At 41.5% G+C, this 15,137-nt stretch overlaps 1 protein-coding gene across 1 annotated transcript in view; it reads right to left on the bottom strand.

Moving 5' to 3' along the window:
• The window catches only part of LOC121958200 (growth factor receptor-bound protein 10-like), an 81,299-nt gene that overhangs the window by 26,181 nt on the left and 39,981 nt on the right, over positions 1-15,137 (bottom strand). Inside the window, exon 6 of the mRNA XM_088090326.1 lies at positions 4,621-4,777. Coding sequence (XP_087946452.1) covers positions 4,621-4,777 — 157 coding nt within the window. The remainder of the gene's footprint in view (positions 1-4,620; positions 4,778-15,137) is intronic.

Genomic DNA, 15,137 nt, shown 5'->3' with positions numbered 1-15,137 from the left:
GGTCAGGTTGCATGGGTTACTTATCCATAGTCAGTCAGTACATCAGTACATTTACATGCACAGTTTAGTCAAGCTACAGTTATAGCTCGATTAGGACATTTAATTGGACTACTGTCCTTGTTCCAGTATACAAGCACCAGGGGAAAATCCATTTATTGAAAAAATTATGTCCAAGTCCTCCACGGCAGCTGGAGCTATGCCCTCTTTCAGCTAGTTGCTATAAGCCTATATTATTTATACAGTATGTGCTATTGACAAAATTACAATTATTGCTTTTTATTTACAATAACTGACGCTGCGTCACGTACATACGTATAATCCCATTTATCAAACTCTGCCTTCAAGGATTAGTTTTGTGCCACCTAAAAAAGTCAGTATAAGTTTAAATGTAGCCTATGCTATATTTAGAAATATTTTCACTGCATACCTTGCTGTGAAACAGCCCTTACTAATAGAGATTTGAAATAATTATATCAAGAACACCAGACTCCACTGAGAAAAACAGTCATTTTACTCCACTGAACAATGGTGCTGCTGCTCTACTGCTGCCTCTGTTGGCTGTTGTTGAAGGAATAGAGGAGCAAATACTCAAATATAGTGAACACTGATAATGATTTTTTTTAGGTGGCTAAAATATGTGAAGTACGTTGCTCAGCTTCCGTGCTCGTGTTGTGGGACTGTACTTTATCAGAGGAGGGGGTGGCTTGAACGTGACTTTTTTATTTAAAATAAATATAACATACTACATTTTCAAGTATGTTCCTCACCTAAGCCAAATTAAAAACACAGGGCCCTTCTCAGTGCTTATATTTTTTTAATGCCCGACCCATTTAGAATTTAGAATATTTCACTGCTTCACCTTAATGTCAGACAGTGATTTCCAACAGCAGAATGAAGCAGTTTTATCACTTTGAAGTCAGACTCCATTGAGATAAACAGTAATTTTACATCTCTGAACACAGGAGCTGCTGGTCTCCTGCTGTCTTGATCAGTTAGTCATTTGTGTTTTTGTGTGGCTTTGGCATTTATTAGTGTTAATTCTGATTTAACAAAGTCACACAAAATGAAATAACCCTGTGAAATCTGGGACAGCATTGTTTTTGTGCTATGTTCCAATGCCTTTCACAAGTATTTAAACCTTTGAAGTCTTTTGGTTTAATTTCTTTTGTAAACATGGGGGAATGCGGATGAGCCACTTGGTGATAAATGTTTCAGAAAATGCAAGAAATTAGTAGATTTAGAAATGTATAGTTAAACATCAAGGGAAAATTTCAAGGAAACATGCTTGGTAAAATGTATCAAAATAACATTTTTGAAATATGTTACAAAGCACATTTCAAGCATATTTTCTGACTAATTTTCTTTATGTTTTTTTTTTTTTTTTAAAGGCAATAAGTAACTTGGCAAGGAATGTTCTGCAAATTGCAAGAAATTAGTAGATTTAGAAAATTATTTTTTGAAAAGCTTGGGAAAAATGTCCAGAAAGCTAGATGATTGTAATAATTATATAGGCCTATTTAAAAATATGTTATAGAATTAATATTATTTTTTAGCCCCCTTTTGAAAGTCTTTACGCTGCTATTTCTGATTTTTTACTTTCCTTTTTGTGCTAATTTTCTTCTACTTTTTATTAATTTCTTGCTAATTTGGGGTTCATTTGTTAAGTTGCTCATTGCCCTTTTCCCCATGTTTCTGACAGAAATTAAACCATTTTTATTCAAGTTTGAAAGGGTTAACTGATTAAAGCAGAACAGCAGCTCCTGTGTTGGAGTCTTTGTCAAGAGTATAGATGTGAACTGAACCCGTTAATGGTTTCCTCATTGAAATGGGCTGTCTCATGGCAAGATAAAGCAGTGACAAAAAGTTGCAATATAGTGAACACTCAACTAATGTTGATTTTTTTTATTTGGTGGGTCTTTTTGTAGGTGGCTAAAATATGTTTAGTTTCAGGCCTCCATCTACAGCAATATTGCTAAGCTTCTATGTCAGACTCCAGCCTGCTTGAGCAAACTGGGGGCGTGCTGACTGACATCTACTGTATGTGATACACTCTCTATGAATAAGCACGCCAAAAAACCCCACTTCGAAAATCCAAACTATCCCATTAAGTGTCATAACTCTCCATGATGGTAATTCATAGTACCAGTTATAATCAGCCCTGCTTGACTTGTAAAGCACGTGTTGTATGAACACATCCGCAGTTACTGTATACAATGACACAGCAAGAAAAAAAATCGCCTGTTACTAAGAGACGAGCAAGGGAGTAAGAGGTTAAAGCGAGGAGGGGCTGTGAAAACAAAAGGCACTGTTAGGCAGGGAGGGAGGAGGTGAAGGTGGAGAAAAGTGGTAAGAGATGGAGAGGGGGGAGGAGGAGGAGGGGGAGGAGGTGGTGGTGGTGAGGGCATTGCAGGAAGATGATGTCATGTATTTAGGCTGATTGCTCAGAGCAGTGAAGCCATAAGCAAAGTACAAGCCACAGACAAGCACACAACCAGACATTAAGAGCTCACACAGACCTAACCTGCTCACCAGGCACCACACAAGCACAATGACTTTCTCTACCGGTGTGTGTGTGTGTGTGTCATGTTCAAGGCACATGATCTCAGAGTGAGGCTGCTTGGAAATAGATAGTGACAGGATGTTCCAGTTTTGCATGGACACACACACACACACACACACACACACACACACAAAAATTATAGCAACCAGGATTTTACACAAATTCTCCCTTCCAGATTAACTCACAGTCCTCCTTTTCTGAGACAAAACACACGCAGAAACAAACACAAACACACCCATACATAAATGTTGGTGCATCCATAGTCACATTTCTTTCTAAAAAAGTATCCTGGCTGCAGTTTCGGGTGGAAATGTCTAAGTTCTTTTTGTGTGTGTATGTGTGCGCGCTCTGGCTGCAAGCAGGGGAATTTCCTGTGGAGGGTTAAGGAAAGATTGATTGGCCGGGAAGGCTAGGGGCTCGTCCGACGGAGAAATGTGATTGGCTCCTTGCAGCTCTGGTATGACGCTTTGGACCGGGCCTCTCCATACCCCCCACACCACCTCTCCCTCTCTGTCTCTCTCACTTCATCTCCCTCTCTCTCTCTCTCTCTCTCTTTTTCCCTCCCTCCCTCTCCTCACCTCACATTCCATCTCTCCAGTGCACTTTTTTCCAGAAACGCAGATCAAGCAGCAAAGCACAAAGCCATCCTTTGACTCTAAAAATACCACTCGGGAGTAGGAAAGCCTCACTGAGGACAAAGACAGAGCCAGAGGAGAAATTAATTAAGAAATAAATAAAGCCTCAGAGACATGGCAAAAGTAAAGAAGTGCAGTATGACTGTTTTTCGACCCCCCCCCCGAATTATTGGGAGGGAACAGGCATGTGAGCAGAACATGGAAAATGCTTAATCCTATGGCCAACACACCTCCCTCCCCGAGCTGTATAGAAGGCATACAAGCACTCATGCCATGCTCAAGCGAACATACACACTGAGGGTACACACAAGAGACTATCCCCAACCACGCAGAGACACACAAAAGAGGTATAGACACACACACACGCACACGCCAGACTGAAACACACCTGCAGAGAAGACGTATACCCCTAAACCCCTCTACAGTCTAACATACAGGGATGTCCCAGATGCAGATTGGCTTCTAGACACTTTTTCAAGGCTGATGTAAATCTTCCTCAAACATGAAACCTGGAAAAGTCATGGAATATGCAAATAGCTATTTCCAGTCCCAGAAAAGCTTTTGAAAACTAATTATGCCCTAACAGATTTGGAAAAGTCATGGAATTTTGTTTCACAAACATTGTGTTTAAGGACAAATTTGAAAATCCAATGATAATTTCTGTTTTTAGAATATCTGTCTGTGATAGATAGTGTCATTTTTTTAAGAAAAGTTTTATTTTTCTTTAAAAATCACCAAGAAAATTAAAGGAAAACAAGGCTAAAATTAGTGGTAATATTAATACAAAAAGCAGCCATTTAAAGTTGTGGGCCCTACCCCAAAAGCCAAAATATAAAACATAAGTCCCTCCCCAGTGCTTACAAAAATTATTTGACATGCCTACCTTTTTTTGCATCACCCCCTCCCTTCTCAAAAATAACAAACAGTCACTAAGTTATATTTAAATATTCAGTTCGGATCTTGCTCTGAATTCTTTTTTTAATATATATAATTTTAAAAAGCTATTATAAAAGGAAAATGAAAAAGGACCAATAATGAGTATCAATGGTTTCAGAGAATTTAAGTCGTTTAAGGCCTCAAAGCCATAGAAAAGTCACAGAAATGTGTTGTTAAAATGTGTATGAACCCTGATTACAGTTTGCAGAAGGCTTTTTGGAATACAGAACTGATTATGTCACAGATTTTGGCTTATATTAGTAGAGATTAACTTGACTGGAAGTCAGACTACTGTTTAACCAACTTTTCATAAACTGTTCCATCATTGCATATAACCAATGCAGATACAGAGATGCACAGAGCATCTATGTCCGTTCCTGCCAAAAAGCGCAAGAAGAGCGTGCGAGACATAAGAGCGTGCGAAATCCATGCTTAGCTGCACACACACACTCACCATATTGTTCAGTATACATAAACACATATCCTTACCAAGGCCGAGGATGGGGTGGTGCTCCACCAGCGTCCAGGCGCTGTCGTCCACACAGTGACTCTTGTAGACCAGGAGCTGACACACATCTCTGGCCGTCATGTCTGCCGGGATCTCCACCACTTTACTGGCCCCATCCTCGCTCCACACCTTCACTATCTGGAAACACATGGGGACAACAACCACAAGATGTAAATAAGGGCAGTGAAGGTTGTGTTTTGACAGCCTGGAGAGTTCTAACAACTGTCAGATATCGTGATGCGCCCTGAGCCATTTTCGAATTTCACTGTAAAAAAAGGAGAATGTAATAAGAGGCAAAATTTACCTCCATAACCAGGTGACTTGTCAAGTCCACTCTTAAAGGTCCCGTTTATTCTATCACTCCAACAGGAGAACCACTTAAAAAAAAAGGAGGGTGACGTCCAGGAAAGGTCGGCCGGCCCCCGAGCTCTCAGTTCAACCCTTTTGTCCGCAGTTCAACCAAACTTGCTCACACGCACATCCGCGAATCCGCGTGTGAACCTGCTTACGCACAAACCACAATATTTTCTGTCACATGTAATAACATCCACGGTCGGACAAGTAGGAAAACCATATATTCACACTGGGACAGGGAAATAACGCTGTGTCTGTACATGTGTTGAATTTTATTCTTAAAAATGTCACCGCTGGGAGCAGCAAGCGGGCACAGTTCAAAGCCCAAGTACCTCCCGTTGTTGCGCCATTTTGAACCATTTCAGCAAAGTGCCCAAAGCGACATTTAAAGTGGGTGTAATTTTGTCTTCTCTGAGTGTGTTTGCTACACAGATAACCACAGACCAACCAGCTGCTTCACACCACTGTATGAGCACACACACACACACACACACACACACACACACACACACACACACACACACACAGCTCGCTCCCACATGCAGCACAAAACACAAATGTACATGGGGAGGTGCAAACCACAAAGGCGACTCAGATTATCTTCAGTATATCAGAAAAAGTCGTGTGTGTGTCTGTTTGTATGTGATTCCTCACACACCCACACACTTAACATCTTCTGTCCACGGCAGAGATTCTGCTGCCATGCACGTCATACAAAACCAGCGGGGAACAACTGTTGAAAATTACATGAAACAAGACACAAAGCTAGTGATGGGCGAGGGCCGGAGGGAAGAGAGGGTTGGGGGGTACGGAAAATTAAGTCGAACAATGGCACCGCGCTGTGGAAACATACAAAATACCCAAAAAACCGACAGCAACGGTGGCCTAGAAATGACACAAAACACTAGCACGCGAGGAGAGACTTCGAACGCACCCAGAAACAACGTCACAGCACTCTCCGGCCCTGCACAGCCTTCTTCCTCTCACCCCCCACACCCCCGAAAGGAAAAAAGCAATTTCATGATGCATGAGTTTTGTTTGAGAAAAGTTTTAGAAACACTGAAGGGGGGAAAAATGTACATGTCCTCATCGCTGCAAACTGATAACCACGCACACACACACAAACAAAGCTACCGATGGACATCCAGAATAGAAAGGAACGCACACACAAGTCTCTTACCTCCACAGCCTGGAAGAGGCAACAGTCTGGAGAGCAGGATGGCATTTTCACACTGAGACGCTCTCCAGTGACACAGAGAGACAGAGGGAGAGAGAGGGAGAGAGAGGGAGGGGAGGAGGAGGAGGAGGAGAGGGAGGGAAGGAAGTCAGGAAGAGAGAGGGGAGGGACAGATTGGCAAGGAGAATGCAAGAGAGGTAAGAGGGAAGAGGGGGGAGGAGGGAGGAAGTGACAGAGGAAGGACGAGGGTGAAAGAGAGACAGAACACGAGAGAGAGAAAGAGAGAGGGAAAGAGAGAGAGAGAGAGAGAGAGACAGCCTGCCCCTTCTTCTTGTGCTGGGCAGCATAAAGGCTGAGCTGCGAGGAGTGGTATGAGCCGCTGCTCTGCTCCTCTCCTTTCCTCCCTCCCTCCTCTCCTCCCCCTCCTCCTCACACTGGATTAACCCAGTGTGGGATTTTTAAATGGTGAGCTGCTACCTGTCACGTACTCTACACTCTTATCTCCAGGGCCGCGTTCAAATCCCCTCATCCCTGCCCGAAAAAAAAAAGAAAAAAGATTGTCGTCAGCTCCTTTTACTGCCGGCGCCGCACCAAAAGTAACAGCCTCTTCTCCTGAAAACACGCCCCCCCAAAACTACACACACACACACACACACACACACACACACACACAGACACAGACACACACACACAGACACATGTCCCTTATTCTTATGCATCCATTGACATTTTCTTTGAGCCGCCTGACGGTTTTAATTTCTACCCCCTCCCTTTTATCCTCCTCCTCTTCCTCTTCCTCCTCCTTCTCCTCAGCTGTGTGTGAAATACTATGCGAGAGTGTCAGGACCAGAGCAACATGTGTAACGCACACTGACGGCTTCAAGGTTTTGCAAAGGAGGCAGTTGAAAGAAAGCGGTGGGGTGATTTGATCTGAAGCTGTAGGGATCACGTGTCGGGCATTTGGGCTTTGCTGAGGGGGTCAAAGGAGGGGTAGGAGGGAGGGAGAGAGGGAGTGTGGGGTGGGGGGGGGTTGCTCAGCAAATCTACCCGGCCGAGAGAGCGAGAGAGAGAGAGAGAGAGAGAGAGAGAGAGAGAGAGAGAGAGAGAGAGAGAGAGGGAGGGAGGGAGATAAAGAAACAGAAGGGAGGGTGGGTGGGAGAGGGGAGAGAAAAAGAGCTATGGAGGAATGTCAGTAATGCAATACTGAGTCATAATCAGGCTCATGTGTAGCGCGCAGGCCAGCCCAGCTGGCCCCTAATACAGTGTGCATGAGAACTATGAGCTGCACGCACACACACACATTCTCAAAAGAGGAAGACAAAATGTAAACTATAACAACCAGCTCTAGCAGTTTTTTTACTTTCTGCTCGACTTTTCCTCCGGTCTCTGCAGTTTTGCAGCAATCTGAGAAGCAGTAATACACTGCACTCTGACTGAGTACATGCATGTGGTGTGTGTGCGCATGTGTGTATAGGGAGAGATAACAAACTCACTTTCCTTCTGTTTATTCTCCTTTCGCTTTCTACTGTCTTCTAGTTCTGTTTCTTAGTGTACTTGTTCCTTGACTTTCTAGAGATTGTCTCTGCCCTTAAGGTCATTAAAGCCCTTAGCCTTTAACCCTTTGAAACTTGAAAAAATTGGCTTGATTTTTTTTTTCAAAACACATTGTAGAAAGGCAATAAACCTCAAAGAAGAGATGACCAAAAGATGAGCAAGAACTTTGTCAAAATACAAGAAAATTACATGAAAATCAGTTTTAAAAAAAGCAACTGAGATAAAAATGCTTGAAAATTATAATAATTTCGTTTCAAGGTCATGAAAGGCCTCAACCTTTAACCCACTGAAACCTAAACAAACTGACTTGATTTTTTTTTAATACTCCAGAGGAAGGTAATGAACAATGAAAAGAAGACCCAAGAATTTGCAAGAAAATCTGTAAAAATACAAATCACCTCAAAATAAGTTAAAAAAAGAAGCAAACAAGAAAAAAATCTTAAAAAATATTAGAACTCTGTGACATAATTAGAAATATTATTATTAATAAATTATGTAATTGTGATCATTATAAATATATTTTTCCGCTAGTTTTTCTTATCTATACCTAGACATTTTTCCCTTGATATTTTTTTCCTAGACATTTTTTTCCCTTGACATTTTCTCTACCTTTTTTTCTTTTCTTTTTTCTAAATCTACTGACTTCTTGCAATTCTTGGAACATTTTTCACCAAGTTGCTCCTTGCCTTGTTCCCATGTTATTGAAATAAATCAAACTAATTTGCTCAACATGCAAAGGTTTAAATACTTGGCGTCTGAAAGCAGCCCAAGAACAGTGATGTCGCTTCAGGTATCAAAGGGTTAGCCATGTTTTATATTTACATGATGAAATTTAACTCATCTTGTCGCTCTGTCCTCCTCCCCCAACTCTTTCTTTTTCTGTCCACCAGAGGAGGGTGGGGGTAGAAATGTACAAGGTTATTTGTCCCCTACACACACACACACACACACACACACACACACACACACACACACACACCTAAAGAGGGCTTGGAGCCACAGCATATTGGATTGAGGGGTCATGGACAGACACCTGCATGCCTATAAACAAAGACATACACACACAAAGACAGTATGTATGGGGTCAGAGGTCAAACACAGCAATCTGCAGCAGGGTCAGGCCCACTTGACAAGGAGGTTTATGGGCCCCTAAACCTATCATACAAGCTAACACGGGCGCACACAGGCACAGGCACACACACACACACACAAGTGATCTGGTTGTTTAAGCTAGAGCAGACCTCTACCACAGGAATACCACCCACTGATTGTAAAAGCTGTCGTGATTATTTCAGGGTGGAGGGGGCAGGGGAATCCTTTCATTTTAATGTATAAATTATATGCCTTGAAGAGTGCTGGTCTTTTTAATAAAACTGTGCTGTGTATGCAGTAGAAACACAAACGTTATGACTGAAAGAGACAACAGCAAAAATCGACTGTGGCATTCACTTTTGCTTAAGAGGTAAAGAAAACCTACAACTACGAGAATGCACTGCGCTCCACTGGACTAATATACACTGCAGTGAGTGATGTACGAGCTGCCTGTTCGATAACATAATGCTAGATGGCTGGTGACAAACAATTTTTTCTAAAAAATGTTTCTGGAAATATTTGAGGTGATATATGCAACTCAGTAACAGAAGTTTTACCATTTGAGTTCAGCATGTCACCCACTTCCTGTTCACAAATTTTCATATTACAGCCAAACAGTGTAATAAAATCTGCTTCTGAAGACATTTTAGGTGAGAAATATGCAATACAAAAACAGAATCTTGGTTAATATTTGATCAGTGCTGCCCTGTTTTAACACTTGATCTGAGTTTGGGAGAGAGGCGTCGGTCTGTCTCTGAGGCAATTAATTGGTCAGAAAGATTAATCAGCCAACCATCTATTGATTTTATTATGGCCGTTGACAGTATTTTATGATTTATGGAGTAATAAAAAGAGATATCCCAAAAAAAACCCCTCTAATATCTCATTGAGTTAAAAACTAAAGATTTTGAATCTAGCTTCATCCAATGTTCAGACTTCTGTTCTGGATATGTATGCAATAAGCATATATTTAATAAGACAATGCATAATTTGCTTATTAAAACATAACATTTCAGAAAACTTGAACAAAAATAGTCTTAATGTAAGTAATCCACTGGGGAAGTTTCACGATGATATCTATTAGTTAAAAGTTATTACTTTCACCTGTACGGTCTCCTCTTACAGGTCCAGTCTGCGGGATTTAGGGGTATCTACAGGCAAGAATGGAATAAAATATTAATAGCTATGTTTTCATTAGTATATGATCACCTGTAAATACCATATTTTTCGGATTATAAGAAGCACTTAAAATCCTTTAATTTTCTCAAAAATCGGCAGTGCGCCTTATAATCCGGTGCGCCTTATGTATTAATTCTGGTTGTGCTTAAGAGACATGCTTACGAAACGGATTTCAAACTCAGTCACACAGTAGAACATGGGAATAGAGCAGCTGCGAGAGAATGCAACATTAATGAATCAATGGTACAGAAGTGGAGGAAGCAAGAAGAGGACCTGCGCCAAGTAAGGAAGACCAAACAGTATTTCCGAGGGAACAAAGCGAGATGGCCACAGTTAGAGGACAAAATTGAACAGTGGGTTATTGAACAGAGAACAGCAGGTAGAAGCATCTCTACAGTCTCTATTCGACTCAAGGCAACAGCGGTAGCATGTGACATGAAGAGCAACGATTTTCAAGGAGGTGGTGCTTTCGTTTTATAAAAAGGCGTAATCTCTCCATCCGCACAAGAACTACCATCTCGCAGCAACTGCCAAAGGATTACGAAGAAAAGCTGGCCATTTTCCGCACCTACTGCAAGAACAAGATCACTGAAAAATGATCCGGCCAGAACACATCACCAACATGGACGAGGTCCCCCTCACATTTGACATCCCGTGAACCGTACTGTCGAGAAAATAGGGACCAGTACGGTATCTATACGAACCACAGGGAACGAGAAGTCATCCTTCACTGTAGTTCTCGGTTGCCAGGCTAATGGCCAGAAACTAGCACCCATGGTCATTTTCAAGAGGAAGACTTTGCCAAAAGAAAAGTTTCCGGCCGGCGTCATCATCAAGGCTAACTCAAAGGGCTGGATGGACGAGGAGAAGATGAGTGAGTGGCTGAGAGAAGTTTATGTCAAGAGACTGGATGGCTTTTTCCACAAATCTCCGTCCATATTGATCTGCGACTCCATGCACGCCCATCTCACTGATACTGTCAAAACCTAAGTGAAGCAAACTAATTCGCTTGCCATCATTCCGGGTGGATTAACCAAAAATCTCCAACCGCTAGATATTGGTGTCAACAGGTCGTTCAATGTGAGAGCATTGGATGACAGAAGACACACGAACACAAACACGAACACACATGCACCAAGACAGGGAGGCAACGCCGGGCGAGTTACGCCACTATCTGCCAATGGATTGTAGATGCCTGGGCTAAGGTATCAGTCTCAAGTGTCGTCCGAGCTTTCACGAAGGCTGGAATCATCACTGAACAGCTAAGTAACAGCAACGAGACTGACTCAGATAATGACCAAAGGGATCCGGGCACACTCGATGCCGAAATCGCCCAACTGTTAAACTCAGACACTGAAGATGAAGAATTTGATGGATTTGTAGATGTAGAAGAGGAATGAACTGAAAAGGTGAGTGTATTGTTTTGTATGTTATGTGTTACAACTGAACAATGTTGACAGTTATTGTGAATGAGTTGAATAAAGTTTGACTTATCTGACTGTTTTCTTTCGCTTAATGCGCCTTATAATCCGGTGCACCTTATGTATGAAAATAGACCCGTTCATTGATATTGCGCCTTATAATCTGGTGCGCCTTATAGTCCGGTGTGCCTTATAGTCCGAAAAATACAGTAAGAATCACCTCATTGTTAACCTTGATGAACCATTTATATCCACAACCTCAATTCCAAAAATGTTGGGACGCTGTGTAAAATGTAAATTAAAGTAGAATGCAAAGATATGCAAATCCTTTTTGACCAATATGCAGTTAAATACAGTACAAAGACAAAAAATGTATCGCTCAAAGTAGTGTTTATTTTTTTGGAAATATACAGCAATTCTGAAATGGATGCCTGCAACATATTTCAAACCATCACTGTTCTTTTTAACAACTCTCAGTAAGTGTTTGGGAACAGAGGACTCGTTCAAGTTGTGAAAGTGGTATTCTTTCCTGATTTTGCTCAGTATACATCTTCCTAACGGTTCCCTAACAGCCAAAGGTCTCTGTTGTTATATTTTGCGCCTCATAATGTACCACACATGTTCACTGGGAGTCAGGTCTGGACTGCAGGCAGGTCAGTCTAGTAGCTCCACTCATTTACTACAAAGCCACAGTGTTGGTGTTGTCTTGCTGGAATAAGCAGGGATGTCCCTAAAAAAGACATCATCTGGATGGCAATATGTTACTCCAAAACCTGCATGTACCTTTTAGCATTCATGGTGCCTTCCCATGTTGCCATGTGCAGTAAAACATTCCAATACCATCACAGATTCTGGCTTTGAAGTTTGAGCTGGTAACAGTCAGGATGGCCACAGTGTCCATAATTCCGTTACATAATTGAAATGTGGACTAGTCAGACCACAGCCCACTTTTCCACTTTGTGTCAGTCCATAATGTGGTGAGGCGCCTTTTGAGGATGCCCTTTCATACCCAATCAGGGTACTATCACCGATGACCCATGAACCTGTTCGCCTGTGGAAAAAAAAAAGTGTTTTTTGCTAACTCCACAACATCGTCTTTGTTGCTCCTGTAACTTTTGATGTTGCAGATATCCAATTCAGAATGAATGTACATGTACAAAGATCTCTTTCTACCAATGGTGCAGAGTCCAACATGGTATTTCTACAGTAGCCCAGAACAGACAAACTACACATTAGCTCCAGCGAGGGCCGTTTGTGTCGGCCAACATAATTCTGCTTTCATGCTTGGCACACAGGAGAAGTTTCAGTTCTGCAGTCTCACCACTTGATGCCAAAACATCGTACACACTGGATCTTTCAATCTGTTAGTAATTTTTTCCTGAAGATTTAATAAAAGGTTATATTAAGTGCCAATGATTTTATTGTAAGTGATGTAAACTTAAAACTTAATAACTGTGTTAAATGGCCAAATATACTCACACCTTGAAACCTGGATCAGTATTGGTTTTTCAAAAACATGGATAACAAAGGCCAAGACAAAGAAAGACAAGATACAAGAAACATCCCACAAACTGCAAGAAATTAGTAACAAGTGACAAGAAAATGACCTAGAAATTAAAAAAAGAGGAAAGAAATATTAAAAAAATAACATTTTAAAAAATTGAGAAGAATGAATCAAGGTCATTTTGTTTTCCTTTTTCAGGTGACATTTCTTTAACTTTTTTACTATGACTATGGGCTATGACTTCTGAAGTTGCTCATTGCCTTCTCCTGATATTTTTGAAAGAAATCTGACTTATTTGCTCAGTTTTGGGGAGTTAAATTAACAGAAAAATTTCAGATAATCCTGGAATAGTAGAAAGAATGATACCAGCAGCTACAAACGATAAATGATAACTGGCTGTCTGGTGGAGGCTTCCACTGCAGCACCCAAACACCCATCACCAATGTCAGCGTTTGAGCACTGGTTGGTGGCAACTTCCCGCCACGGTCTGTAACAGTATCAGTCGTCTTTCATGTCTGTGCATGGCCGGGTTTCAGGCCAGACAGAGATGATTAGCTCTGCAGACAGGCCAAACTCAATTTCACCTCACTGGAGCGCCACCACAAAGCCTCACTGAGTGGCTCACATCCCCACGACCCAACACTGACATGACACTGTCTCCCTCACACACACACACACACACAAAGATAAATGTGCACGCAGTCAGACAGACAGCCTCCCACTGACTGATAGACATCTACCAGTCAGTTCTGGGAATCCCTTTGCATATAAGGATCAGCTGAAGGCTTTAACGATCAAAGCCATGTGGGCGTAGGTGAAATCGATCCAATAAACCAGAACATAAATCACATTTTGACCTGGTAGATATTAAAATAAAAGAAAACTTGGAGATTTGAAAGAAAAGTTTACACAGTGATTTAGTTTTCCATGCAAAGATCCCATCCACACATCATCCTTCATCTAATTTGTCTGAGCACGAAACACAAAGCTCTGCAGAATGAAAACCTGCTGTTTGGTCTCGTACAAGATATAATTAATCTTATCTGACATAAATCGGGAGAAACACAGGGTGTGTGTTAACTCCCTCTCCGGGAATGAACATTTTATCTTATGTACATTTCAAAAGTTTAATTTTAAAAATGGTTTGCAATCAGATGATGACAATGACACCCTCTTGGTCCCCAAGAGCAAGAGAAAATGACCTCAAACAAGAGTTAATTTAGATATTGTACACTGACAACTGAGCTCAAAGGTCCCTTAAACAATCGGCTCGTATCATTAGCTGGTTGCGATATTATGATTTCTATGAAGAAACTGAATGTAGCATCAGTTCTAGGTCTATACCCGACTGCAAATTATGTCAGTCAAGTCAGATTTGGCTTTTCAATACCCATATTAAACAACAGCTAGCAACAGTTAGCAATTAGCTTAAAGTAGGAGGACAATGGCTTAAAAAATTCTTTAAATGTGGCATTTTGCAGATTATCTGTATCAGCATTTTATTTTGCTAACCGTCGATAAAAGTAATTAATTAAAAAGTGCAAAGTGTCAGCATGGAGGAATTTTTATTTTGGAAAACCTCAGGGAGCTCTGTATAAAAAGGGGTTCAGACTCTCCCTGGGTCTCAGTCTGCAGCTGCCTGTACCAGAGAGCAGTGTCAAAGTTTGGAGCGCTTACTCTGCAGTTAAATTTGGATCAAAAATGACTGCTTGGGGTCCCTCACTGATGATTCTGATAATCGACTCAAAGGGGGTAGCCCAAATCAGTTCAGTCTTTTTTAAAATGTTTTGCTTCATTAGTCACATGTAGGGTAAAACAGGGTCCGCAGTACATTGTAAAGTATAGGACATAAATATCAAGCACAAGTTCAACTGTAATGACACATGGAATCCTCAGACATCCATTGATTATAATGACTGCCTTTAATTTAACATAAAGCATCTTGATGTCCACTGAAGACTGAACCAGGTGTCTAACTGACAACAAGAGACGAATAAATCCATGTCCTTATAAGCTTACTCTGTTGAACAGGCTTTTACTGCCATCTTTACACATGCACGCACGCACGCACACACACACATACACACACACACACCACACACACACACACACACACACACACACACGTACATGCACCTGATTTGATTGCAGTGGGTCAGCAGACCATTGCGTGCAGGAGCTGATCAGCTGACCACAGACAGAGGGGGAGGTATGAGT

This window comes from Plectropomus leopardus, chromosome 17 (genome assembly GCF_026936395.1).
Source record: "Plectropomus leopardus strain MGB_pleo_1.0 chromosome 17, ASM2693639v1, whole genome shotgun sequence".
NCBI lineage: Eukaryota > Metazoa > Chordata > Actinopteri > Perciformes > Serranidae > Plectropomus > Plectropomus leopardus.
This window is presented reverse-complemented; position numbering and strand designations above follow the sequence as displayed.